General features: G+C 49.7%; 2 protein-coding genes across 2 annotated transcripts; both read left to right on the forward strand.

Moving 5' to 3' along the window:
* The first annotated feature begins 1874 nt into the window (after positions 1-1874).
* FANCG (FA complementation group G) lies at positions 1875-7295 on the forward strand. The gene is made up of 14 exons (XM_060014577.1): positions 1875-1970; positions 2156-2246; positions 2644-2775; positions 3007-3209; positions 3716-3851; positions 4029-4159; positions 4260-4406; positions 4541-4692; positions 5065-5131; positions 5391-5680; positions 5833-5879; positions 6054-6209; positions 6669-6792; positions 6922-7295. The coding sequence occupies exons 1-14, from the start codon at positions 1875-1877 to the stop codon at positions 7028-7030; spliced, it is 1881 nt and encodes a 626-aa protein (XP_059870560.1). The 3' UTR covers positions 7031-7295.
* Positions 7296-8538: 1243 nt separating this feature from the next.
* VCP (valosin containing protein) lies at positions 8539-22482 on the forward strand. Its single transcript, XM_060014580.2, has 17 exons — positions 8539-8802; positions 12010-12121; positions 12307-12479; positions 13578-13720; positions 14290-14420; positions 15123-15254; positions 16203-16305; positions 16958-17091; positions 17170-17305; positions 17664-17776; positions 18185-18349; positions 18439-18561; positions 18822-19034; positions 19233-19541; positions 19822-19977; positions 21508-21662; positions 21814-22482. Exons 1-17 carry the CDS (start codon positions 8786-8788, stop codon positions 21917-21919), a joined length of 2421 nt encoding a protein of 806 aa, XP_059870563.1. The 5' UTR covers positions 8539-8785; the 3' UTR covers positions 21920-22482.
* The last annotated feature ends 1506 nt before the right edge of the window (positions 22483-23988 follow it).

The raw sequence follows: 23988 nt of genomic DNA on the forward strand, positions 1-23988 counted from the left end.
TGGAGCCTAATCCGTAACTCCTGCTTTGGATACATCTGAGAGACTGAGGGGCTGCCTCCGAAGTGGAATGAAATAATGATGTAAATATGTGTGTCTGAGGTGTAGGGGAGCCCCCACTGTCCTGTAGGGGATATGTGGAGGGTCAGTCTCCCCTCATCCAGGCACAGATGGGATCAGCCGTCTTATGGAGACCTGGCCACACCTGAGAACTCTGGGAGGTGGTTGGAGTTGTCTGAATTCACTTCTCCCAACTCCTCCCAAATCACTACTGTTATTCCACCTGCCATTTTCCTTTGCCATGGAACATATTTTATTAAATTCTTTTGCTTTGGCTGATAACAGAGATGGCTGAAAAGACAGGCCCAGGCATCATGGAGCACACAGACTTTCACTGTCTAAAGCCCCAATAGTGCTGTATCTCCTCCTCCTCAACTGTGTCCTTTCACTTCAGAACACCCTTTGCCCTTCACGTCTGTGGAGGCTTCCCTGGTTTCCCAACCTATGCTGCCTTTTATCAGACCTACTCATCCATCTAACACACCTTGTCCCATTGATTATTCCTGACTTGAAGCCAAAATTTTATGAATCTAATGCTCCTCACACATCTCCTGTGCCCTCCATCCACCTCACTACCCCTGTGTCATGTTGAAGTGCTGGCATGAAATCCTTATGGAAACATCCATCAAAGAAGTGGGGAAGAGGTTCTGAGAAGGGTCAGGACTGGGGTTTGAGGTTTGAGGGTGCCCAGGACAGGAAGAGATGATGTATATGATTTGCAAATAATTTCTCCCACTTTGTGACTTTTCTTTGAGTTTTCTTTTATTTCTTTTTTTTAATTGAGGTATAATTGACATCTTTGAATTTTCTTTTTTTCCCAGTTTATTGAGATATAATTGACATACATCACTGGATAAGTTTAAGGTGTCCAGCATAACAGTTTAACTTACATCTTCGAATTTTCTTGACAGTGTCTTTGTAGCACAAGAGTTTTTAATTTTAATGAAGTCCAAGTTATCCATTTTGAGTTGACTTTATAGATGGCAAGTGTCGCAGCTTGTTTCTTCTTTGCATACGGATCTCCAATTCTACTCCATATGTTGAAAGGACTGGGCAGGTATATTTGAGCAGGGCAGGCTGCACAGGCACAGGGCTGCGCTGCCAGCTGGTCGGACTGCATGTGGTTGAGCAGACTGTGGTGAGCGTGTTGGTGCTCCATGGTGAGCAGAGATAGGATGGGCCGATTACCGAGGGCCTCGGTCTCAGGTCAGTTCTTTTTGAAGACACTTCTGGGGCTGGACCTTTTGAGGCGGCTCCCGGCGGTACTACAACTCCCAGCGTGCATCGCGCGGGCCAGCCCTCCGCGGCGGGGGAGATCCCCGGCCGACCTGGATGTGTGGCGGCAAGGGAAGAGCTGAGCCGCGGGTTCCGGGTTTTTGAGGTTGACTTAAGGCTTTGGCCTCCGCGAGGGCTGAGCCACGGAACTGCGAGCCGTGTGACCTACCCACTCAGACACGCCCCCGGCCTCTGGCCCGCCTCTGCCTTCCCCTCTGGTCTGGCCCCGACTCGTTTCTTCTTCCAGTTTCCCGCGGGGAGTAACCCTTGACGACGACCAACCGCAGCCGAGCATTTTGCCGGCCGGGCCAATCTGAGGCGCGGGTGGAAGAGGCGGAGGTAGAAGCCCCGCCAGGCAGCCAGCGGGGTGTCCGTTTCTCCCGGAAAGGGTAGGCCGCCCCGGCTGGAAGCCCGAGGGGAGCAAAAGAACCTTGGCGGGGTGCGGAAGTGCATGGGCCTCTCCGCTCTCAGTGGGGCGTCGGAGGGGCCAGGCTTACCCTTCAGCGGCACTCTTCACGTGTCTGGGCCCAGTCTCGGCCGCCATGGCTCACAGGACCCCTCCGGGCTCTTCAGCCTCACACGCCAGCTGCCTGGACCTGTGGAGGGAAAAGAATGACCAACTAGTTCAACAGGCCAAGGTAACGCGGTTGCTGGGACCCTCGCTTTGCAACCTCAAAATACCAGGAAAGGGGTATGCAGTGGATTCACGCACCCTTTAGGAGCGTGACCTCCCCTAAAGAGCCAGAAATGGCTGGTGAATGACATCCCTTGCCACAGCTGCAAGGGGAGAGGGAAGGACTGTACCCCACCCCACATTTGTTAGGTTGCTCAGGACTCAGGTCTGTCTCCGAGGCGACAGCAGTTGGCTCAAGATGCACTGGAAGGGCTCCGGGGACTCCTCCATAGTCTGCAGGGTAAGTAGCGCCCCCTCTCCAGTTGCAGCGAGTGGGGGCCACTCTTCGTTGTGGTGCGCGGGCCCCTTATTGCGGTGGCTTCTCTTGTTGTGGAGCACGGGCTCTAGGTGCGTGGGCTTCAGTGGTTGTGGCACGCAGGCTCAGTAGTTGTGGCTCGCAGGCTCTAGAGCGCAGGCTCAGCAGCTGTGGCATACAGGCCTAGTTGCTCCGCGGCATGTGGGATCCTCCCGGACCAGGGCTCGAGCCCGTGTCCCCTACATTGGCAGGCAGATTCTTAACCACTGCGCCACCAGGGAAGTCTCCAAAGGGTGGATTCTTTATTGAGGCCATTTTGGTTGGGGTGGGGTGATCTCTTTCACCTGAGAGTGGTCTGTGAGACCGGCATTTGTTGCTCCAGGGCTCCCTGCGGCTGTTTCTGTTCTCCGCTTGGAACTGACTGTCATCTGCAATTTCATTACCCTGAGGGCAAGCCTGGCCCAGGGTTTCACTGAGGACCTGGTACAGGATATCCAGCAGGGCCTAGAGAGAGGTGAGGGCCAGAGATTGCTTTCCATGCCCCTGCCAGCCTCAGGCTGGGCTTAAGTTCTTGCAAGGGGGATAGGAGGAGCAACATAATCTGTCACCTCCACGGAGATGCCCTTCCCTGATCCTCCATGTGCTCCTTGGACCAGGAGCACCTTTGTGACCTTCGGGCTCCTGCAGAGAAGAAAAGCCAGAGATGAGGCCCCACCTCAGCTGTATGTGTATGTATACTCTACAGTGCTGGAGACCCAGGAGCAGCTGAAGGCCAGGCTGGAACATGGGCTCAGGGGGCTGTGGGACTCCGTCCTCCATGTTTCCTCCCTTCTGCCGGAGCTGCTCCCTGCCCTTCACCACCTTGCTGGCCTGCAGGCTGCCCTTTGGCTGAGCACTGACCGTCTTGGGGACCTGACCTTGCTGCTGCAGACCCTGAATGTTAGCCAGGTAATTCAGGTAGTGATCTGGATCTAAGGGTCTCTTTCCTCCTCACACCCTTCCTAGCTGCAGTATCATCATTATGTGTTGGAAAGGCTGCTGGGTTGGTGTTCAGAAGACCCAGGTTCTCTCAGGGACTCTTAGGTGACCTTGCTCTGGTTTGTTCCTCATTGGAGGGATTCTCTTGGGAGCTTGATTATCTTGGGTAGAATTAGAGCTCTCATGACCTTGCTGAAGTCACCTCCCAGTCTCAGTCTTTTCATCAGTAACCCAAACATGGTCGTTGCCCTGTGTCCTTGTGGGCTTATCCTGAGTGAGGAGACTCATTAAAATAGATCATCTCTGCCCCAGGTTTTTCTTCCTCCCTTTATCCTTGCCCCACAGCTATCGATCTCTTAGAATTGAGGGAGCAAGAATCAGGAGGATCCTTAAGTTCAAAGTCCAGCCAGGGTGGACTGAGATAGGTGAAGGGGTAGTTACAGGCTTGGAACCTCTGATCATCCTTCTTTCCCCAGAGCAGAGCCTCTGAGGATCTGCTGCTGCTCCTGAAAACTTGGAGGCCCCCAGCTGAGGAGTCAGATGCTCCGTTGACCCTGCAGGATGCCCAGAACTTGAGGGGTGTCCTTCTGACAGCATTTGCTTATCGCCAAGGCCAGCTAGCAATCTGACTTGTCCCTTCCTCCCCACTCCCTGTCTTAAGGGGTCCTCTGGGCTCATGTCTTCTCTATCCTCTGCCCTTCAGCTCAGTAGAGCTTCTCTGTGCTCTTCTTCCCCATCATGCCCCCTGCCCTATTGGCCTCTCTAAGCTCACACCCTGGTTGCCCACAGGCCTCCAGGAGCTGATCACAGGGAACCTGCCCAGGGCACTGAGCAGCCTGCATGAAGCGGCCTCAGGTCTGTGCCCACGGCCTGTGTTGGTCCAGGTGTACACAGCCCTGGGGACCTGTCTTCGTAAGATGGTAAAGACAGTCTTAGGGTGGGTTGGGGAACCCAGGGGTGTTAGGAGCAGCTTTCTGCTTTGTGAGGGTAGCTGAGGCTTGTGTCCTCTCACCACTCTAGGGCAGTCCACAGAGAGCTCTGCTGTACTTGGTTGCAGCCCTGAAAGGGGAATCAACCTGGGGTCCCCCGCTTCTGGAGGCCTCCAGGCTGTATCGGCAACTGGAGAACACGGCAGCAGAGATTGAGTGTCTGGAGCTGCTGGTTGAGGTAAGGAACTGTGTCGGGCGAAGATACGGGGACTGCTGAGATGCTTGTGTTGGGGTAACTAGTCAAGGTATAAGTAGAAGGAAGTATGGTTCTCAGGGATTATAGATATACGTTCTTCTTTTTGTTCTCTCTAGGCCTTGAGAGTCGCTCATATCCCTGAAGCCCCACAGCTTCTCATTGAGGTAGAGTTACTACTCCCACGACCTGACCCAGCCTCACCCCTTCACTGTGGCACACAGAGCCAGGCCAAGTACCTGCTGGCAAGCCGATGCCTACAGACGGGAAGGTGAGGTTCACCTTGCTCACCTGAGCTCCTCTTCCCACTTCTGACGCCTCCCCTGTGCTGTGACTCTGCTTCTGTTCTTACGAGTTGGGGGGAATGGACAAGTCAGGGGCAGGACATGGTTCCCCACTCTCAGCTTCCTGCCTTGCTGCTGGACCTGAACTGAGGATTCTTTACCCAGACACTAACCTCGTGTATCTTGAAAATTCTAAAGTCTTCTCCCAAATCCAGTCTGTAAGTAGTAGAGATCCATATTGAGCCCCAGTGTTGGAGTCCCCAAACCTCGCCCTCCCCACACCCCAGTGCCCTTAGCTAAAAGCCCTTGGAGTGCCCTGCTATGGCCTAAGGTGAGGCTCATGGGTTATGACTCTTCAGGGCAGAGAATGCTGCAGAACATTACCTGGACCTGCTGGCCCTGTTGCTGGATGGCTCGGAGCCAAAGGTGGGTATGTCGTGTTTCTCTGCAATGGGGTGGAAGGGTTGGAGTCTCCTTTGGAGTAGAGCAGGCCTCCTTTTTTCTGACTTTTCCTCTGCTGTTCTTTCTGTCCAATCTGGGGCACCAGACTGGGAAGGTTCCCAGAGCAAGGGGGGATTTAGGCAGCAAGCAATGGGTGGTCTCTGCATGATACCAGAGCCTGGTGAAGAGGTTGGGGGTGGTGGCTCATGTCTCTTCAAGACATTGCATTCTCTTCCCACCCCAGTTCTCCCCACCCCCATGCCCCCGAGGGCCCTGTGTGCCTGAGGTGTTCTTGGAGGCAGCAGCAGCGCTGATTCAGGCAGGCCGAGCCCAGGATGCATTGACCGTGTGTGAGGAGCTGCTTAGCCGCATGTCATCCCTGCGTCCCAAGAGGCCCCGGCTGTGGGAAGATGCCAGAAGAGGAACCAAAGAGTTACCACACTGCTCACCCTGGGTCTCTGCCACCTATTTGCTTCAGGGCCACGCTCGGGTGCAACTGGGGGCCCAAAAGGAGGCAATCAGTGAATTTAGCCGGTGAGCCCAGGAAGCCAACCAGGACCCTCCAGGAAATGTGGAGGGATAATTTTCTAATTGGGACCTGAGTTGGTGAGCTCCATTCTTATCTACTCACCCCTAGAGTTTCTGAGGTTGACTCTTCTTTACCCCTGCTCTGTGTCCCACTTCAGGTGCCTTGAGCTGCTCTTCCAGGCCACACCCACGGATAAAGAACAAGGTGATCTAGACTCTCAGTTTTCCTCTGTGGTGGTGGTGGCTTCCTTTCCATGTGTCCTAGCCCACCAGGAGATTTAAGAGAAAGGGACTCCAAACAAGAGATAGAGAGGGGACTTGAGGTGTTGGTGACAGTGTGGCTGGGAACACATGTCTTGACTTTGGGAGTGGTCTCCAGGGCCTGCTTCCAGCTGTGAGCAGGGGTGTACATCAGATGTGGCGCTACAACAGCTTCGCGCAGCCGCCCTGATTAGTCGTGGACTGGAATGGGTGGCCAGTGGCCAGGATACCAAAGCCCTACAGGACTTCCTTCTCAGTGTGCAGGTGTGCCCAGGTATGTACATGTGCAAGACATCAGCTATGCACAGGTGCATAAGGACAGAGAGGGCCGTGGGGGAGGTACTTGGGGATTAGTGTAAGAGTGATATTCCTTGATAGGAGGGGTGAATGGGGTTGTGCCTGTATATATATAGGGATATATCCAGGTGTGTAGACATATGCAAGACATATACAAGTGTGTATGAAGGCCTCTCAGGAGTTCTCTAGGCTTCCCAGTGTCTTCAGACACAGAGACCATAACTGTGCTGAGAATGTGTTGGGCAGGAGCAGGGTCAGCTGGGCCCTTTGTCCTGGGCAGGCAGTGCCCAGGGCTAGGCATGGTTGGCAGTGATGTACCCCTGGTACCATGTAGGCAAGACACTTCCCTGTTCTAGGCCTTAGTTTTCCCTTTTATAAAATGGTGCTTAAGTCTGTGTCAAGTTCTAAGGCTCTCTACTCTGGGGTGGGGCTACAGGTAATCAAGACGCTTCCTTTCACCTGCTTCAGACTCTGAGGAGGCTGGATCGGAGGGATGAGGCCACTGCTCTCTGGCGGAGGCTGGAGGCCCAAACTGAGTTGCCACAGGAGAATGCTGCATGGTGAGGTTAAGAGGCAGCTGGCGTCCTGGAGTCCTTGGGCCTGTTGGGAGTGGTGGTGAATGAAAGGGAGGGAATGGCTGTGCAGTCTTCTGCCTGTCCTCCCTTAGACATCACCCTTTTTGTTTTCAGGTCTCTCCCCCTGTACCTAGAAACCTGTTTGGGCTGGATCCATCCCCCTGACCATGAAACCCTTCTTGAGGAATTTCGGACGTCTCTGCTGGAGACTTGTGACCTGTAGCTGCCACGTTTCAAAGAACCTGAGCTGGGGCCTCAGTGGGCCATCTGTGGGGAGGGCTTTCTGCTATACCGTCCTTGGGGAACATGGCTGGAGCTGACCATTCCAATATAAGTCTGGCATTGGAGAGGCTGGTGGTAGTTCTCCAAAATTTGGTCTGGTTATTGCTGTTCTGGTTCCAGAAGAAGCCCCCATTCCACCAACAAGGCATTGACTTTGCTCATAGCACCTTTTTTCCTGTTTGCCTTTTCATGTGTTGAGTAAAATTTCATGCCTATCTCTTGTCTGCCTACTACATACACTTGAGTGGGAAGACAAAGCTGTCTGATTCAGTTGAGTGCTGGTTGTCTGTGATACCTTCTCCCAACATCATCTACCTTATGAGCCTCAGGAGAAAGGGCTACAGGAATCCTTACTCAGGTGGCAGTGCTTTTAGTCCTTCTTGATGCCTAAAAGTAAAACCCCAAAGCCCAGGATCCTTTGTGAGGTGACAGAATGAGTGGAGTTAGGTCTGGAAGGTGGTGTCCTCAGGAGAAGGGCAAGTATCTGATTCTTAGAGAGACAAGCAGACCTGAGTCTCTCAGAATGACTCCCCACCCCCTCCCTCATTCCAGATTTGGATTTCCACTGTGTCAGTCAAATGTGACTGTGTGGATAGGGGGTGAAGGGTGAATTCAGTCAACAGGCCCCCAAAGCTGCCTATTGAATATAGTCAGGGCTAGCTGGCATTTTGGGCCCGAGGACTTCAAGTCTCAGCCTACAATTTTCTTGCTGCTTTGGGTTCTGTTGAATCTGCTGTGTGTTCTGTAGTTGCCTAGTGACTCCTCTCTGGACTTGACTGTCCTCCCTCGTTTAGCCATAAATATTAATACCTGTTGGTAAGAGGAAGCATATATCTCTAAGCCCTGAGGAACTATAAAGCCTATGGGATTAGGATTACCAAAGGGTGCAATGACAATAAAGTAGAGTGGATTAAGAGCTGGGATGCTAGTCAGAGTCCAGAATACAGATGGCTGGAGCCAGCGTATTGAAGGAGCAAGGAGAGGGGTTAGGGTGGAGACTCAGGTTTTGGGAGAAGATGGGTGTGTAGGTTATCACTACAACAGGACTAGACTAATACAAGGGTTCAATCCATTGTGCCAGGTTTTAACAGCAGGATAAGCTCAGGAGCCAATGAACTGGAGCCAAGTGGGAGAGCCTGCCTCCCAGGGATAAAGCCTCTCCTTTCGCCAGTCGATCTGGCCCTCTTCCTTTCGCTGATTGGTCGAGAATCCCAATCCGTCGAGGAAGCGTAGCGTTGCGGCCAATTGCCGTGGCGTTACTAGGCGTGTTGCATCCCTGAGGCGGGAGCCGGGCAGCAAGCGAATTTCCTGATTGGCTCCGGTCCGCGGGTTGCTGGGGGGAGGCGCGGAGAGGCGGGAGGGAGTCCCCAGGGCAGGCGCTGATTGGCTGAGGTGAGAGCACCTCTCCTTCCGATGATTCGGCTCTTCTCGGCTCAGTCTTAGCGAAGCGTCTGCAGCCGTCGTTTGGGTGGTTGCTGCCGCTGCCCCCTCGCGGATCAGGCGTCAGCGTCTCCCGCCCGCCCGCCCACCGCCCCGGTGCCGCTGGGAGGAAGCGAGAGGGAGGCCGTCTGCGGGTTTGTCGCTCCACTCGTCCTCAGCCCGGGAGACCCAAGACCCGGCACAGTCGGTCGCCTGCCACCCCTTGTAGCCGTTACCCACGGGCCGCCACAGCCGCCGGCCGGGAGAGGCGCGCGCCATGGCCTCCGGAGCTGAGTGAGTGTGTGCGCGCGCCCGTCCGCCCGCCGCGGGTGCGCGCACCGGCTGACCCGCTTCGCTGGGTAGGCCCGGCCGGGCCTGGCTGTGGGCGCGTCTAGGAGGTGGAGACAGGGAAGGAGGGAGAGGAGAGGAGAGGAAGGGGGCTAATGAGGAGCCGCGGACCCATTTGGGCCCGGCTGCGCCCCCGCGCGCCCCCTAGGCGGGGCTTGCGTTGGGCCTGGGTCGGGGCCTGGGCCAGATCGTGCTGTGTCATGCAGGCCCGGGCCGGCATGACTGGCTCCTCTGGGCGGCCGTCCCGGCCTAGTGAGGTCTGCGGGCCCACACTGCTGGCGCGGCGCCCCGGGACCTGGGGGCGCCCACCTGCGATCCGGCCTGCCACCCGCTCTAGGCCTTTGGTCCCCAGAGAGTGCAGGCCCTGCGGGCCCAACGCCCTAACTGCGCCCGGTGGGCGTGGACTCTGGGCCACGTGAAGGCCTTAGGAGCCCGGAGACCGAGGCGGAGGCCGGAGCAGGGGAAGGCCTGGCGAGCTCAGGGAAGCTCACGACGGCCACTTTTAGAGCCGGCTCGGCCTGGCTTGTGGTTGGCATCGTCTACGACCTGAGTGGTGAGAAGCTGTTGGGGAGAGGCGGGCCCAGCCTTTCGCATCTGGCCGCCTTCATACTTTAGGCCTGTTGTTATTCATACGAGAAGGCTTTAGTTAGTTTTCCTTGATGTTGTGAAATGAGGTTCAGTAGGTTCTTGCTAAAATTCAAACTTCAGTTCGTATTTTGTGAGCTTTCTAGATTTCAGCCTTTGAGGTGTGAGAGTTAGAGATGCCTTAACTAGTCAAAGACACGTTCCTTTCCCTAAGCAGTTATGTTGAGCAATCCTGGGCCCTCTACTAAGGAAAGCATCAGATAAAACCTGGCCACCTCTACCTATTTTAGAATTAAGAGCTTTAGATACTGGTGGGGGGGGGGGGGGCGGGGGGAAGACACCCTCATCCTATGGAAACCCTTCTATGCAAATCACCTTCCTGACTTGAGAGTTTAGTTTTTTTTGAGATGTGTTCCTTTTTCTCAAGTTTCTGAATTGAGGTGAAGTATTACTCAGGTGCCTATTTAAAAGGACTGCTTAATAAAGAATTAAAGTAGTCTCTTAGTCTTTAGTTTCCAAGACTAAAAGTCCAAAATTCTTGGAACCTGGCATCATAGACAGTTTCTGATCTCTAGGTCATCTTGATGACTTACCTGAACTCTGTCCAAGTCCCCTGTGGCCCATTGGGGTTCTGGAAAGGGCCTGACTCATGCATAAGACCAGTGGGATGTCCCCAGAGAGCCTCCGGGATAGCTCTTGGCCCATGATCAAACTGAATTCCCTCATTTAGAGATTACTTCCTTTGATCTCAGTAGATAGATGTGGAATTAAAGGTCCTTACTTTAAGGGAAAAGCATCCCACTCATCTCCAGTGCTGGGGTCAGGAATGGTAGGCAGATTGGAGGTTTTCCTAGGATGCAGCTTTGGGGTTAAAATACAAACTGATGACTAGAGGCATCTGGCATTTTGTTTTTCTCTAGCCCTGGTCCTATACATCAAACGGGAAGATGGGCAGCCCTTGAAGGGTATTTTAATGCATAGGGGAGACGGAGAATGGATGGATTTAAATTGCCCTCAACTCTCATATTGACCATGCTTGCTTTCTAGGGTGTTGATAAGCATTGGAAGAGTATGCAGCATTGTGATCACCACCTTGGGGTTGGGGGAGGCAAGTTTAAACCTAAGGAAACTCCACTCTTGGAAACTAGTTTAAAGGGAATGAATAAACTAGTTTAAAGCCTATGTGAGAGGCTCAGCAGAAAACTTTCAACCTTTTTAGATGAATGGGATTTGTATTTCTTTTGAGTGTATCAGGACCAAAAGATGTAAAAAATCCCGTAACTCCCTAGCTCGTATTCTAGAGCATAGGCATCTTTTTTCTTGCAAGTTGTGAAGGTATTTCCAATAGGAATACTTATTTTGTCTTCTTTTGTTGACTGATAGATGCTTAGAACGATGCCTGACGTATTTTTTATGTATATGTATACACACACACACACACACACGTGAATTTGTTGAGTGAAGAAATAACCCGTGGAAAAGCCTCCTTTTTATTTATTTCTTGGCTTCTTCCATTGTCTGGCCCTCTTATTTTGGTTAATGCTCATGTTTTCCTGAGCCTTACTAAGAGGAGGTAGCTCTTCAGAGGGAGAGCCCACTGTGTCTAGTTAGTGAAGGCTGGAGATGAGCTAAGTGAGAAATTGGTGTCAGATGAATGATCTTAGCTTCTAGGAAATGGTAGAAACTATTTAGATAGTTTAAACTCAGTTCAGACTCAGGCAACCTTGATTTGGGTGAGAGGGATTTGGCTTTGCCCCATGTCTCAGCATTTCTCGGTTTTAACTTTTTGAACCAATCCCATGGAGTTGTGTGTCTTTGCAGAGGTTTCTGAGATTCCTTTTGAGCTTGAGCTTCTTTCTGATGAAGGTTTCAGGTGTGTTAGTGTTTTGTGTGTGTTTTTTTTTTCCAAATATGATTGTCTTTATACTTTGCATTCCTGTGGTACATAGAATGCTCTGGCGTTCAGCAGGTTTAGCCAGTAAGAAGGGTAATTCTAATGATTCTTCATTGTTCCAGGATTGCTCTGTGGGGCTTGGGGCCTCCCTGAGCCCTACGGGAGACTGTCTTGCTTGCTTCCTTCTGCAAGAAGGTTAGCAAGGAAAGAGCTTGTGCTATGTTCTGCAGTGCTAATCATTCTGGCCGTTGATACCATATGTCAGGCGTTGTGTTGAACTTGTATACATTATCTTGCTTAAGACAGTAATCCTCTGAGATGGGTGCTACTATAGTCCCCATTTTACAGAAGAGGACATCAACCTCCAGAGAGGTTAAATAACATGGCCAAGATCACAGTTAAGTGGCAGGGTTGGGATTCAGACCCAACAGGTCTGACTACAGAGCCCCTTCTCTTAATTGCTATTCTATACTGTCTGAGACTATTTTCATTTTGCTAAATACTGCTCAGTCTCCACTTTTATTTTGTTTTCTTAGTTTCCTGACCCTGGGGCAAGATCACCTGGGACCTTACAGCTAGGATACCAGTACTCAGAATACCAAGAGTTGCTGGTAGAGACTGGTGGGGCCCTTGCTGGAATATGTTTTGGAACTGACTTCATTTTCTCTTTCTAGTTCAAAAGGTGATGATTTATCAACAGCCATCCTTAAACAGAAGAACCGTCCCAATCGGTTAATTGTTGATGAAGCCATCAATGAGGACAACAGTGTGGTATCCTTGTCCCAGGTAAGTTGGGTCCACAGTCCAATCTTTGCTTATTGCACTTAACCTGAGGGCTTTTCCCAGGTTTCTTTTCTCATTTTTCTTGCAGTGACCACAGATAGAGTGGGGTTTACTGGGAATCCCAACCTCCAGGGCTGCTGCTTACCCCCTGGCCCAGTGACCCAAAGGCCTTAACCTTCTTTCCTCAGCCCAAGATGGATGAGCTGCAGTTGTTCCGAGGTGACACAGTGTTGCTGAAAGGAAAGAAGAGGCGGGAAGCTGTGTGCATTGTGCTTTCTGATGACACATGTTCTGATGAGAAGATTCGAATGAATAGAGTTGTTCGGAATAACCTTCGCGTACACCTGGGGGATGTCATCAGGTGTGTGTGGGGTTCTTGGCCCCTCAGGGATGGGAGGCCAGAGACAGCCTGCATTACAGGCAGTACCCCCACCAAGGCCTTGGCAGCTGCAGATATTGGGAGCTTGCAGGCCATGGGAAGACTTATGTTTCTAGGTTGTTTTTAGGTTTTGGTTCTGCCTCTGGGACTTCAAAGCCTGCCTTTGCATGACCCTTGGGACAAGTTGGCATTTCTATGACTTTCTTGGTACCTTTATATTTTTCTACCAGAGGTATAACTTATCACACCTTAGACCCTGGTTTAGGATGCCATTTGAGTGTTTGTATCTGCCAAGTAACCTTACAGCTGGGTTGCATTAATGGCTTTTGTTGGGGCTGGAATGAGATGGGAGTATGGGCTACGAGGTGGACTCGTAGCAGGTTTGTATAAAGATCCAAGTTAATCTAGGAGAGAGGCATAGTTTGAGCCACACCTAGGATAGCACCAGTCTGAGTGATTTTAGACTTAACTTTAGGCAAGAGGCTTCCCCATCTTGGAGTCATCTCTAGCCACTGCTACCCAACCATCTGTCACTTGGCCAGGAGCATCTCAGACTTCTGATTCTTTTCCATGGATTCTAGGTTTCATGTAGCCTTCTTCCTGGAGGTGCTTAGTCACTTTCTCAAGGTGCTCTGACCACCTGACTGAGATTATTTTTTCACTTCTATTTCTCTGACCCTGACACTTGTCAGACTAAGGTCTCCCTTTGTAACATTGGGTTACCAATACTGACCAGAATGGGTCATCGTTGGATATCTCTCACTGAAGACCTTCCCTCTTGTGTCTTTGTGAGGGTTCCAGATGTGTGGGTCTTCCTTTTGGCTCACTGATTGGGAGTGGGCCACCCCAGCATCTTCTTCTAGAGGCTCCCCCTACTACCCCACCCTGCGTGTGACCTGTTCTGCTTGGCTGTTTCTTTGCCCTCACTCCCACCCTACCCTCCTGCCTCTCTTCACCTAAAGCCATTCCCTGCCTTTTCTCTTTTGCTTGCCATCGGCTGTCTATGCCAGGCCCTTTTGGACACCCAGTGCTTGGGGCTGCAGTTTGGTTGGTAACGTGGAGTCTGCTTATCATCCTCAGCATCCAGCCATGCCCTGATGTGAAGTACGGCAAACGTATCCATGTACTACCCATCGATGACACGGTGGAAGGCATCACTGGCAATCTCTTTGAGGTTTACCTTAAGCCGTACTTCCTGGAAGCTTATCGACCCATCCGGAAAGGTGAGAAATAATTCTAGGGACTGAACTTAAGGGTGATTGTTTGTAGGGATACCCAAGAGTAAACCTTGGGATATCTTTGTCTCATTCTCATATGTGTGTCTATACACACACATTCTGTACATATGCTCATGTGTACTCTCTCCTTCCCCACTTCCTTCCACTCCCCCATTTCCCCATTCCCACTCCTTGCTCCAGTAGAGTAAGCTGTCTTCTCTTTTATCTCTGAAGGAAGAGGTGGGCCATTTTGGCTGTCCAAAGTGTACTTAATATTTAGCACAGTTCTACCATTGGTGGTTGTCGTGAAAGCCTGGGTTATCTATACCCCAGAAGTCAAAAACCTTATGGGCTTCTTTCTGACACGTCAGGTTTTGTTCACTATCTTGAGTGGCAGAGGGACTCTTCACAGTTTACTTTCTATTTTTGCCTAATGCTTAATGAGATGTGGATGGGAAGGAGAAAGGGCAATATCTAGTGAACTTGGCATTCTAGATTCTAGGTTTTGATGAGGAATTCTCACTTGGTCTGGTAATAGATACCTCTAACTGCTCTTGTGCTGATTGCTCTCACAGGAGACATTTTCCTTGTCCGGGGTGGAATGCGTGCCGTAGAGTTCAAAGTAGTGGAGACAGATCCCAGTCCTTACTGTATTGTTGCTCCAGACACAGTGATTCACTGTGAAGGGGAGCCTATCAAACGAGAGGTGAGTTCTCTCCCTGATCCCGGTACCCTACTTCGTGGGACAGTTGTGTGGTAGTTCCAAAGAATATTCAGACTTGATAGCTAAGCTTCTTCCCAGAGGTGGAAAACCTAGGTATTCATTTCTGGGCCTAGGTGTTTCTTGGAAGTATCTGATACCAATAATTTTTAAAAACCTAGATTGAACCTAAAAGGTCTAAGTGGTTGGAATAATTTTTGAGGAAGTGGTGCTGATGCTGGCATCTAGACCCCTGTGCATTTCCCACAGTTTCTAGCTTCAGGTCTTAGGGAAGCCCATCCCAGTAAGACTAAGGACAGTGTGATAGGGAAAGGCTATGCTAGAAATCTTTGCCTTGGCATAAATAAATAATTAAGTAAGTAAATAAAACAAAAGCAAAAATTGGGAATTCCCTGGCGGTCCAGTGGTTAGGACTCTGCACTCTCACTGCTGAGGGTGCAGGTTCGATCCCTGGTCAGGGAACTTAAGATCCCACAAGCTGCACAGCACGGCCAAATAAATAAAAATAAAAACAAAACAAAAGAAATCTTTTCTTTGGGATTTTTAGAGTTTTCCTTTGAGGCATGATCCCCTTAGAGGAGAATCTTCTCATACAGCAGATTTCTCTACATCAGATTTGGAGAAACTCACCTTTTGCTGATAGTAGTATTCCTGCCTTCTCCTTTTCTTTGTCTCTTCCATATTCAGGATGAGGAAGAGTCTTTGAATGAAGTGGGCTATGATGACATTGGTGGCTGCCGGAAGCAGCTAGCTCAGATAAAGGAGATGGTGGAGCTGCCCCTGAGACATCCTGCTCTCTTTAAGGCAATTGGTGTGAAGGTGAGCATCCTGGGCTCTGTAGGATATAGTCTAGGGTGGTGATCAACAGCTACTTGCTGTCTAATTCTAGGACGTCTTCATACATGTGTTTCATCATTGCCTTGGATTAGAGAGGAAGTACTGTATTTGAGTTTATAGAGGGCTCTAAATTCATTCATGCTACTAATGATCTACAACAGAGTGGGCCAGTTAAGTTCTCTGTTGTTGTTTTTTTTCTTAATTACAACCCTTTGAGAGGTAAAAACCATTTTCAACTAATGGACCCTGTAAATAAAATCTCACCATAGTTTGCCAACCTGTGTAGAACAGTGCTGCCCAGTAGAAGTAGAAGTTAAGGAAATTTGCAGAGTGTGAAGGATCCTGAGTCCAAAATATTTGCGAACTGCTGGTCTGAAATGTAACATCCCAATCATTCCCATATCATGGGACACCCTGAAGATGAAAGACAACTTCAAAGAGGAATACTTGTGGTAGTTGGTAAGGGAAGGCATTCCAACATGATGATAAATCCTGGAGGGTTGGGATAACTGGAGTGAGTGAGCCTCTGGCCGACACTCTTAAATGTCTAAGCTAGTCCTTGGTTCTTGTCTGTCTAAATTCAGGCCCTTGGCCTAATGGCCTCTTGCTTTTCCTAGTCCCTTCAGACTTCAGACTCAGTCACACTAAGAGTCTCTTGGTGTGGTTTCTCTGCTCTTTGTCTCCTATGCATTCATAAGTATTGTCAGCTTTCTAGCAGTATTTTCTCTGCTGCTAAGAGGAGTGAGTATGGTCTGAAGTAAACTGTCTTCCTAGCAGCTGCTGCTTGAGGGCTCACTCTTACTGGTGTCAGAGTTGAGCTCTGATTCTCACCCTCTCTAGATGGAGCCCTTGTCAAGCCATTTTAGGGTGGCTGGGGTTGGGAGAAGGCGGGAGTCTGAACCTAATCACACCTTCTGTACTGGTCCTCAGCCTCCTCGGGGAATCCTGCTCTATGGACCTCCAGGGACTGGAAAGACCCTGATTGCTCGAGCTGTGGCGAATGAGACTGGCGCCTTCTTCTTTTTGATCAATGGTAGGAGCCTTGGTTCACTTTGTGTTTGGCTGGACTCAACTCTGAGCTGAGCGTGACCCAGTCTCATGAGCTGGAGAACTCATGGACATGTTCATTTGTATACCTATGCTTGTGTATACTTCAGTAACTTTATTCTAAAGTACATTGCAGACAGATAAGCAACAAGGGGATGGTATTCTACTCTGGTGCCGCCTGATCTGTCCCCACCTTGAGAAAGATTGTGGACAGACTGAAGACATTTAAGAGGAGTAAGTTAGAATGAGAACTCAAAATGTCCATGCTTACTTATTTGAGAGGGTTTGGGGGAAGACTGGCTGAGATCAGCTATCTCTTTGAGAATGAAATTTAGCTGGTAGAGGTCCAACTGGTGTGCTGCTTCTGCTCTGGCCAGAGGTCTCATAGCATCTGCTGTGATCATTTCATACTTCCAGCTCAACTGTTCGATAAGTGTATTGAGCTCCTTGACTTTTTATCCTGGCTTGGTGGCTACCCTGGGATAATGGTTGGTAGGGGCTGTGAGAAAGTAAGTAGAGGTTATTACCATATTCTCACCTAGGACCTGTCTCTGGACTGGGCGAACAAGATAGCTGATTTCTTTTGAGACTGAGAAAGGATATAGTTTTGTCATTGTATCCATTCTATATGCTTTCAGGTCCTGAGATCATGAGCAAGTTGGCTGGTGAGTCTGAGAGCAACCTTCGTAAAGCCTTTGAAGAGGCTGAGAAGAATGCTCCTGCTATTATTTTCATTGATGAGTTGGATGCCATTGCTCCCAAAAGAGAAAAAGTAGGAACTTACCCGAGGGGATAGTGGGGTGTTGAAAGGTCCTGACTTCACTTCTGACCAGACATTCTGTCCCGACAGACCCATGGGGAGGTGGAGCGGCGTATCGTATCACAGTTGTTGACCCTCATGGATGGCCTAAAGCAGAGAGCCCATGTCATTGTTATGGCAGCAACCAATAGACCCAACAGCATTGACCCAGCCCTACGACGATTTGGTAAGGACCCCAAATTTCTTTTTTTGCTGTCCTTGCTCTTGGGGAGATTGTGGCTCTACTGGCCTTAATCCCATTGATCCCACATCTGTCCTTCATCTAAGTCACCTATTCCTGAGGATTTCTTGAAGCTCTTTGCAGTGTTAGGGCCCAGGGTTCCTTTCCCTTTTTCCATGTCATGTCTAGGGTGACCACCCATCCTGGTTTGCCTGAGACCAAGGGATTTCCCAGAATATGGGGCCTTCAGTGCTAACTTCAGGACATTCCTGGGCAAACTGGGATGGGTGGTCACCTTAGGCCTGCCCTTTCTTCCCTCTGCACCAGAAATGATTCCTGTCTATGTTTACGCACTGTCTCACAGGTCGCTTTGACAGGGAGGTGGATATTGGAATCCCTGATGCTACAGGACGCTTGGAAATTCTTCAGATCCACACCAAGAACATGAAGCTGGCAGATGATGTGGACCTTGAGCAGGTGGAGTGATGATGAGGGCTGGCCAGAAGTTAGGATATCTGTTTCCAGGCAGTTGAAGGGAACTGACTAGGGACATAAGCTTCAGATGTGAGGCAATTGATTTTGATTCTTGTGCAGGGGAAGGGAAGTGATCTCAGATTGAATCCAGGAAACTAGGGTTGGCATGTTTCTCGGCTGACACTGAATTAGAGTGAACCAGAATTTGGGGGGCAGCTTTATTTCCAGGCCCCGAGTCCAGGCTTGAATACTTAAAACCCAGCCGATGAAAGGGCCACTAGTATGTGTTCAGGGAAATGGAAGGACCCAGAGATAGAAGTCAGGGGAAGGGACCAGGATTCTGTTGTCTCTGAGCTTCCTAAGGCAGCTAGGTCTCAGAGACAGCATAGTAAGAAGATCTTCTCTCTGCAGGTAGCCAATGAAACTCATGGGCATGTGGGCGCTGACTTAGCAGCCCTGTGCTCGGAGGCTGCTCTGCAAGCCATCCGCAAGAAGATGGACCTCATTGACCTAGAGGACGAGACCATCGATGCTGAGGTCATGAACTCCCTGGCAGTTACTATGGATGACTTCCGAGTAAGGGCCTCTCCCATATCTCAGGTACACACACATGCACTTTGATCTCCCCTGGCAAGTCTCATCCCCAGTTTTTCTTCCCTTTTTAGTGGGCCCTGAGCCAGAGCAACCCGTCAGCACTGCGGGAAACTGTGGTAGAGGTACCACAGGTGACCTGGGAGGACATTGGGGGCCTGGAGGATGTCAAACGTGAGCTTCAGGAGCTGGTCCAGGTAGGGTGCTTGGTCCAGGGTGAGTCACTGCGTCAGTACGTTGTAATTGAGCTGGGTGATACTGGGGTGTTGTCACATTCATTGCAGAAATTGTGAGCATAATTCGGGAACCTGCTATTCTCTGGTTGGAGGCACTAAGGAGCCTGCTTTTAGGGAACCTGGGTCTTCACCATGGGATGGTGTGGGAGGATGCTTCTGTTTGGTTAGGTTTCTTTCAAACTATGGAGGTATCCCTGAACCCTCTTTGCTTTTCCTCCTAGTATCCTGTGGAGCACCCAGACAAATTCCTCAAGTTTGGTATGACACCTTCCAAGGGAGTACTGTTCTATGGACCTCCTGGTTGTGGGAAAACCTTGCTGGCCAAAGCCATTGCTAATGAGTGCCAGGCCAACTTCATCTCCATCAAGGGTCCTGAGCTGCTCACCATGTGGTTTGGGGAGTCTGAGGCCAACGTCAGAGAAATCTTTGACAAGGTGAGCTATAGGTGGCTGGGCTATCAATTCACTTGCTTGGGGACAAGTTAAGGGTGGAGGCTATTCTTTGGGAGAGTAAACACCATCTCATTCTGGCAGCTCAGCTAGGGCAGTGAAGGTCACTTTATCTTCCGTTCCTTCTCCGATCTGAGCGATCCGATTGTGCTAATGCTTGAGTCCATCTGTCCCCTCACACAGGCCCGCCAAGCTGCCCCCTGTGTACTGTTCTTTGATGAGCTGGATTCGATTGCCAAGGCCCGTGGTGGCAACATTGGAGATGGTGGTGGGGCTGCTGACCGAGTCATCAACCAGATCCTGACAGAAATGGATGGCATGTCCACAAAAAAAAATGTGTTTATCATTGGCGCTACCAACCGGCCTGACATCATTGATCCTGCCATTCTGCGACCTGGCCGCCTTGATCAGCTCATCTACATCCCACTTCCTGATGAGAAGTCCCGTGTTGCCATTCTCAAGGCCAACCTGCGCAAGTCCCCAGTTGCCAAGGCAGGTGCAAGGTCTTGGGGTCGTGGTGACTTCTGTGAATCTGCAGGCTGTGTGGAGTGGTGTTTGGTTCCTGGACAGGATTCCGTTGGGGATTCCTGGGGTTATGGTTGAAAAGGGAATATGGAAGATTTGGGGGTATTAGGGTAATCTAGAATAAGGAATAAAACGGGGTGGCAGAAGATGGGACAAACTGGAATTGGGAGTGTTTGGATGGTCAAAGATCCATGTATCACAGGGGAGGAGAGACTGAATGCTAAGACAGATATGTTGCTTCTTTTAGGATGTGGATTTGGAGTTCCTGGCTAAGATGACTAATGGCTTCTCTGGAGCTGACTTGACAGAGATTTGCCAACGTGCTTGCAAGCTGGCCATCCGTGAATCGATCGAGAGTGAGATCAGGCGAGAACGGGAGAGGCAGACGAACCCATCAGCCATGGTGGGTCTGCATCCTTTCCCCAGATGTGCCAGTTGTGGGAAGCCAGGGGACAGTCTCCACAATGCCCTAGAGTTAAGAGTATAAGATTTTGGAAAGATCACCTGACTGAGATGTTTAGCAGGGCATCAAAGAGAAAATGCTGACCATATAACCTCTTCAATCAGGAATTATAAAGGCTGAGAAGAGATCAGCAGAGAAACACATAGAGCAGGGCTAAGAACCTAGTGTCTGTGGACCTATCCTTGGTGTTCCATGGACCCCTTGAATTAAATGCACAGTTTGGTGGAGTGTGTGTGTAAGCTCAATAAAGATAGGGACTCTATATCATCTTGCTTGTTTCCCATTGTATCATGGCAGTGTTAGAGACTGACTTCGCGAATAAAGAAATAAATGGCTTTCTTTACCTTTTAGAGGGGGCCTGTGACATCTCTCCTTCCTCTCATCAAAGCTTATAAACTAGGGCTTCCCTGATGGCGCAGTGGTTGAGAGTCCGCCTGCCGATGCAGGGGACACGGGTTCGTGCCCCGGTCCGGGAAGATCCCACGTGCCGCGGAGCGGCTAGGCCCGTGAGCCATGGCCGCTGAGCCTGTGCGTCCGGAGCCTGTATTCCGCAACGGGAGAGGCCACAACAGTGAGAGGCCCGCGTACCACAAAAAAAAAAAAAAAAAAAAAAAAGCTTATAAACTACTGATACACTGATCCGAGGGCAGTCTCATAAATCATAGCAATTGAGTGGCTTCTCAGTAGAAGAGATAGGGTGTGAGCCTGGGCTGTGAAGAGAGAGAATTTGGGTAAAGGAAATAAGGTGCCCAAATAACCCACTTGAGAAGTAGGATTACGGGAACTGGGAAAACCTGGGTAGAATTGAAGACGTCATATGTTGCTGGAAGTGAGGCCAGTAGGTAAGGTGTAATCTAGATGTGATAAGCACTTTGACATTTTCTTTTTAAAAGTTTATGTTTTTGAGGTATAATTTACATATTGTAAAATTCGCCCTTTTTAGGTGTACTATTTCTGTGCTTTTTGACAAAATATATAAGTTCTATAACTACAGTTGAGATAGACAAATTTCCATCATCCCCAAAAGTTCCCTCGTGCCACTTTTTAAATTTTTTTTTATTTTTTGGCCGTGCCTTGCAGCACACGGAGTCTTAGTTCTCCAACCAGGGGTCAAACCCCTGCAGTGGAAGCGCGGAGGCTCAACCACTGGACCGCCAGGGGAGTCCCTCTCATACCACTTTAATCAGCTTCTTTTTCCCACCCTAAGCCCTTGGTAACCACTGATAAGAATTCTGTCCCTACAGTTTTACCTTTTCCAGAATGCATTGACAGGTTTTTAAGCAGGGCAGTGACTCGGTTTTAGGAAGATTGGCCTGGCAACCTGTTCAGGAGAGGCCCAACTTATTGGAGAGGCCCAATCCTCTAAGCCTCTGCCATAAGCTACTGCAGTAATGGGGTCAGGAAGGCCAGGGAAGGAATGCAGGCTGAGCCTTAACTAGCCCCAGTGGTCTGTGTTTACCTTTCCTGCAGGAGGTAGAAGAGGATGATCCAGTGCCTGAGATCCGCCGAGATCACTTTGAGGAAGCCATGCGCTTTGCCCGCCGTTCTGTCAGTGATAATGACATCAGGAAGTATGAGATGTTTGCTCAGACCCTTCAACAGAGTCGGGGCTTTGGCAGCTTCAGGTAACTAGGTTTCAGTGGGCAGTGCTTAATTTGTCTTGGATAACTCTACAGCCAAGGTAGTTGGAGCCCTAAGGAGGCTAGAATGGGTAGTTGTGAAAATCCTAAACAAGCCCTGCCCTAACCCTCTTTTTTGCCTCTGCTCTCGGTGCAGATTCCCTTCAGGAAACCAAGGTGGAGCTGGCCCCAGTCAGGGCAGTGGTGCTGGCACAGGTGGCAGTGTGTACACGGAAGATAACGACGATGACCTGTATGGCTAAGTGGTGGTGGCCAGCGCGCAGTGAGCTGGCCTGGCTGGACCTTGTTCCCTGAGGGTGGGGGCGCTTGCCCAGGAGGGACCAGGGTGCGCCCACGGCCTGCTCCGCTCCTCGGTCTGAACAGTTCAGCCGCAGCCAGATTCTGGACCGGGGCTTGCTGTTGCAAAAAAATACAAAACAAAAGCGATAAAATAAAAGTGATTTTCCATTTGGGAGGCGGAGAATGAATTACCATCAAGAAATTGGGCCTTGGGCCCATGCTCTTTCTGTTGTAGTTTGGGGCAGTGCAGGGGACCTCTATGGGTGTGAACAAAGGCATTATCGCCATTCCCCACGGTAAAGCATCTGCACTTCACTCAATGCTGCCCAAGCCCTCCCTTCTTCCCCCTACCCAACCTGGGTAGGAGGGTGAAGGGCTACAGTTGCTGAGTGTTTATATAGAGAGTAGGTTGGTTCTTATTTTACATGCTTTTGAGTTAATGTTGGAAAACTAATCACAAGCAGTTTCTAAACCAAAATGACATGTTGTAAAAGGACAATAAACATTGGGTCAAAATGGAGCCTGAGTCCTGACCCCTGTGCCTGCTTCTTTTCCTGGGAAGGGCCTTGGGCTACTCCAAGAGTGCCAAGGCACTCTTCCAAATGTGAAATTCTAGAATTAAGATTGCACCCTCTTCCCCTACTGATAAACATTGGTATACTGCTGCCTCGCCCAGTGTCTGCAGTATCACTGGATAGGACTGCAGTGGAGGGAGAGCAGCCTGATGGAGCTCCAGATGTGGTGAATGTGGGATCCTCTACCTGTATTTGATGTGGATGGTGAGATTAGGCCTGCAGAGTCCCCTTTTCCTGACCAAGGCTGAATTGGGGTGTCCTCCAAAAATCTAAAAGTTGTAGAAAGATACAGTTTCTGTCTGGAGATGGATGTTCTCTTGATGCATCTAAAAATTTCAAATATTCATGTTCTGGTTGAGGATCACTTACAGTTATGTCCACCTTTATGTAATTTGTATTATGAAAACATAGCTTTTTTTCTAATATAAAATTCTAGTATTGGATGTGTTTCTTTCTAAACGAAACATCCTCCCCTGCTCCTCGTTTTTCAGATGATTGCTTGCATAGTTTTGTCCAGGTATAGAGTATCCTCTTCGTTCAGCAAGTACTAACGTAATCACTTCGTGCTTCTGGGATCAGTACCTCGATGCCTTATCGAAGAAGGAGTATGGTGCAGAGAAAATAATCCACTGAGTCAAATTAGTCATTCTAGTACTTATACTAGCCTCTGGTTTGATCTACATAGGTAGGTAAACTACAAGGACTCAAGATAGTCTGATTAAACTAGGGGTGATTAAACTAGGGCATCTTGAACTCATGTGCTGTGAAATAGATATTCTTGCACTTTTGTGATTTGCATTGACTGTCCCTTGTGACACTTCCTCCACTGGATCCTGTCTTTGGTCCTCCTTTGGTTTTCCTACCATTTTAGGTATCCTGACGGCTTAGCTTTCAGTCTTCCTACTCTGGACATTGTCACTCTATCTCATCCCTGTGGCAACCTAACCTCAGTAAGACCAAAGACAAGGTCTTTTGTGGTAAAGACATTTGGTACCTCTGCATCAAGCTATGGGAACAGAACAGAAGGCAAGATCCCACAAAATAGGTAGAGGTACTGGTTGATATGTGATAGAAATTTGTGTTGGAATGATTGCTTTGCACTCACTTATAACACGAAGTGTGTCTATAGGGAAGGTGGTTGGAGCTTTATAGATTCTTTAGGAAAAAAATAAGACTAGACTTGTGAGAGGCCTGGTTTTGCTTCTCACACTTGTGCATATAGCAGTGTAGCGTCACACAAGGCACGGAGCTCTTCTGGGGCCTCGAGATTTCTTAGTCTGATAAAATGATTGACAGTGCTTCGTAAACTGTAGAAAGCAGTGTGAGGGACTGTTTATTGTCAAAATGCACCTGCAGAAGCCTGCATACTTAAACCAAGAGGCAAATTGTATAGGCAGTTCATCTTTCTCCCCACAGGGTTCCCAGAAAGAAATTGGAATGTGATCTTACTATAGCCA

The sequence above is a fragment of the Delphinus delphis genome, chromosome 6, assembly GCF_949987515.2.
Source record: "Delphinus delphis chromosome 6, mDelDel1.2, whole genome shotgun sequence".
NCBI lineage: Eukaryota > Metazoa > Chordata > Mammalia > Artiodactyla > Delphinidae > Delphinus > Delphinus delphis.

Excerpts from the sequence above, each read along its gene's own strand:
- FANCG (XM_060014577.1), top strand. The coding sequence starts at position 1,875 with ATGGCTCACAGGACCCCTCCGGGCTCTTCAGCCTCACACGCCAGCTGC. Across the intron at positions 4,160-4,259 it reads GGACCTGTCTTCGTAAGATG|GGCAGTCCACAGAGAGCTCT; the intron begins GTAAAGACAGTC and ends TCACCACTCTAG. Across the intron at positions 5,880-6,053 it reads ACCCACGGATAAAGAACAAG|GGCCTGCTTCCAGCTGTGAG; the intron begins GTGATCTAGACT and ends AGTGGTCTCCAG.
- VCP (XM_060014580.2), top strand. Across the intron at positions 14,421-15,122 it reads GGGAGCCTATCAAACGAGAG|GATGAGGAAGAGTCTTTGAA; the intron begins GTGAGTTCTCTC and ends TTCCATATTCAG. Across the intron at positions 17,092-17,169 it reads TTGCTCCCAAAAGAGAAAAA|ACCCATGGGGAGGTGGAGCG; the intron begins GTAGGAACTTAC and ends CTGTCCCGACAG.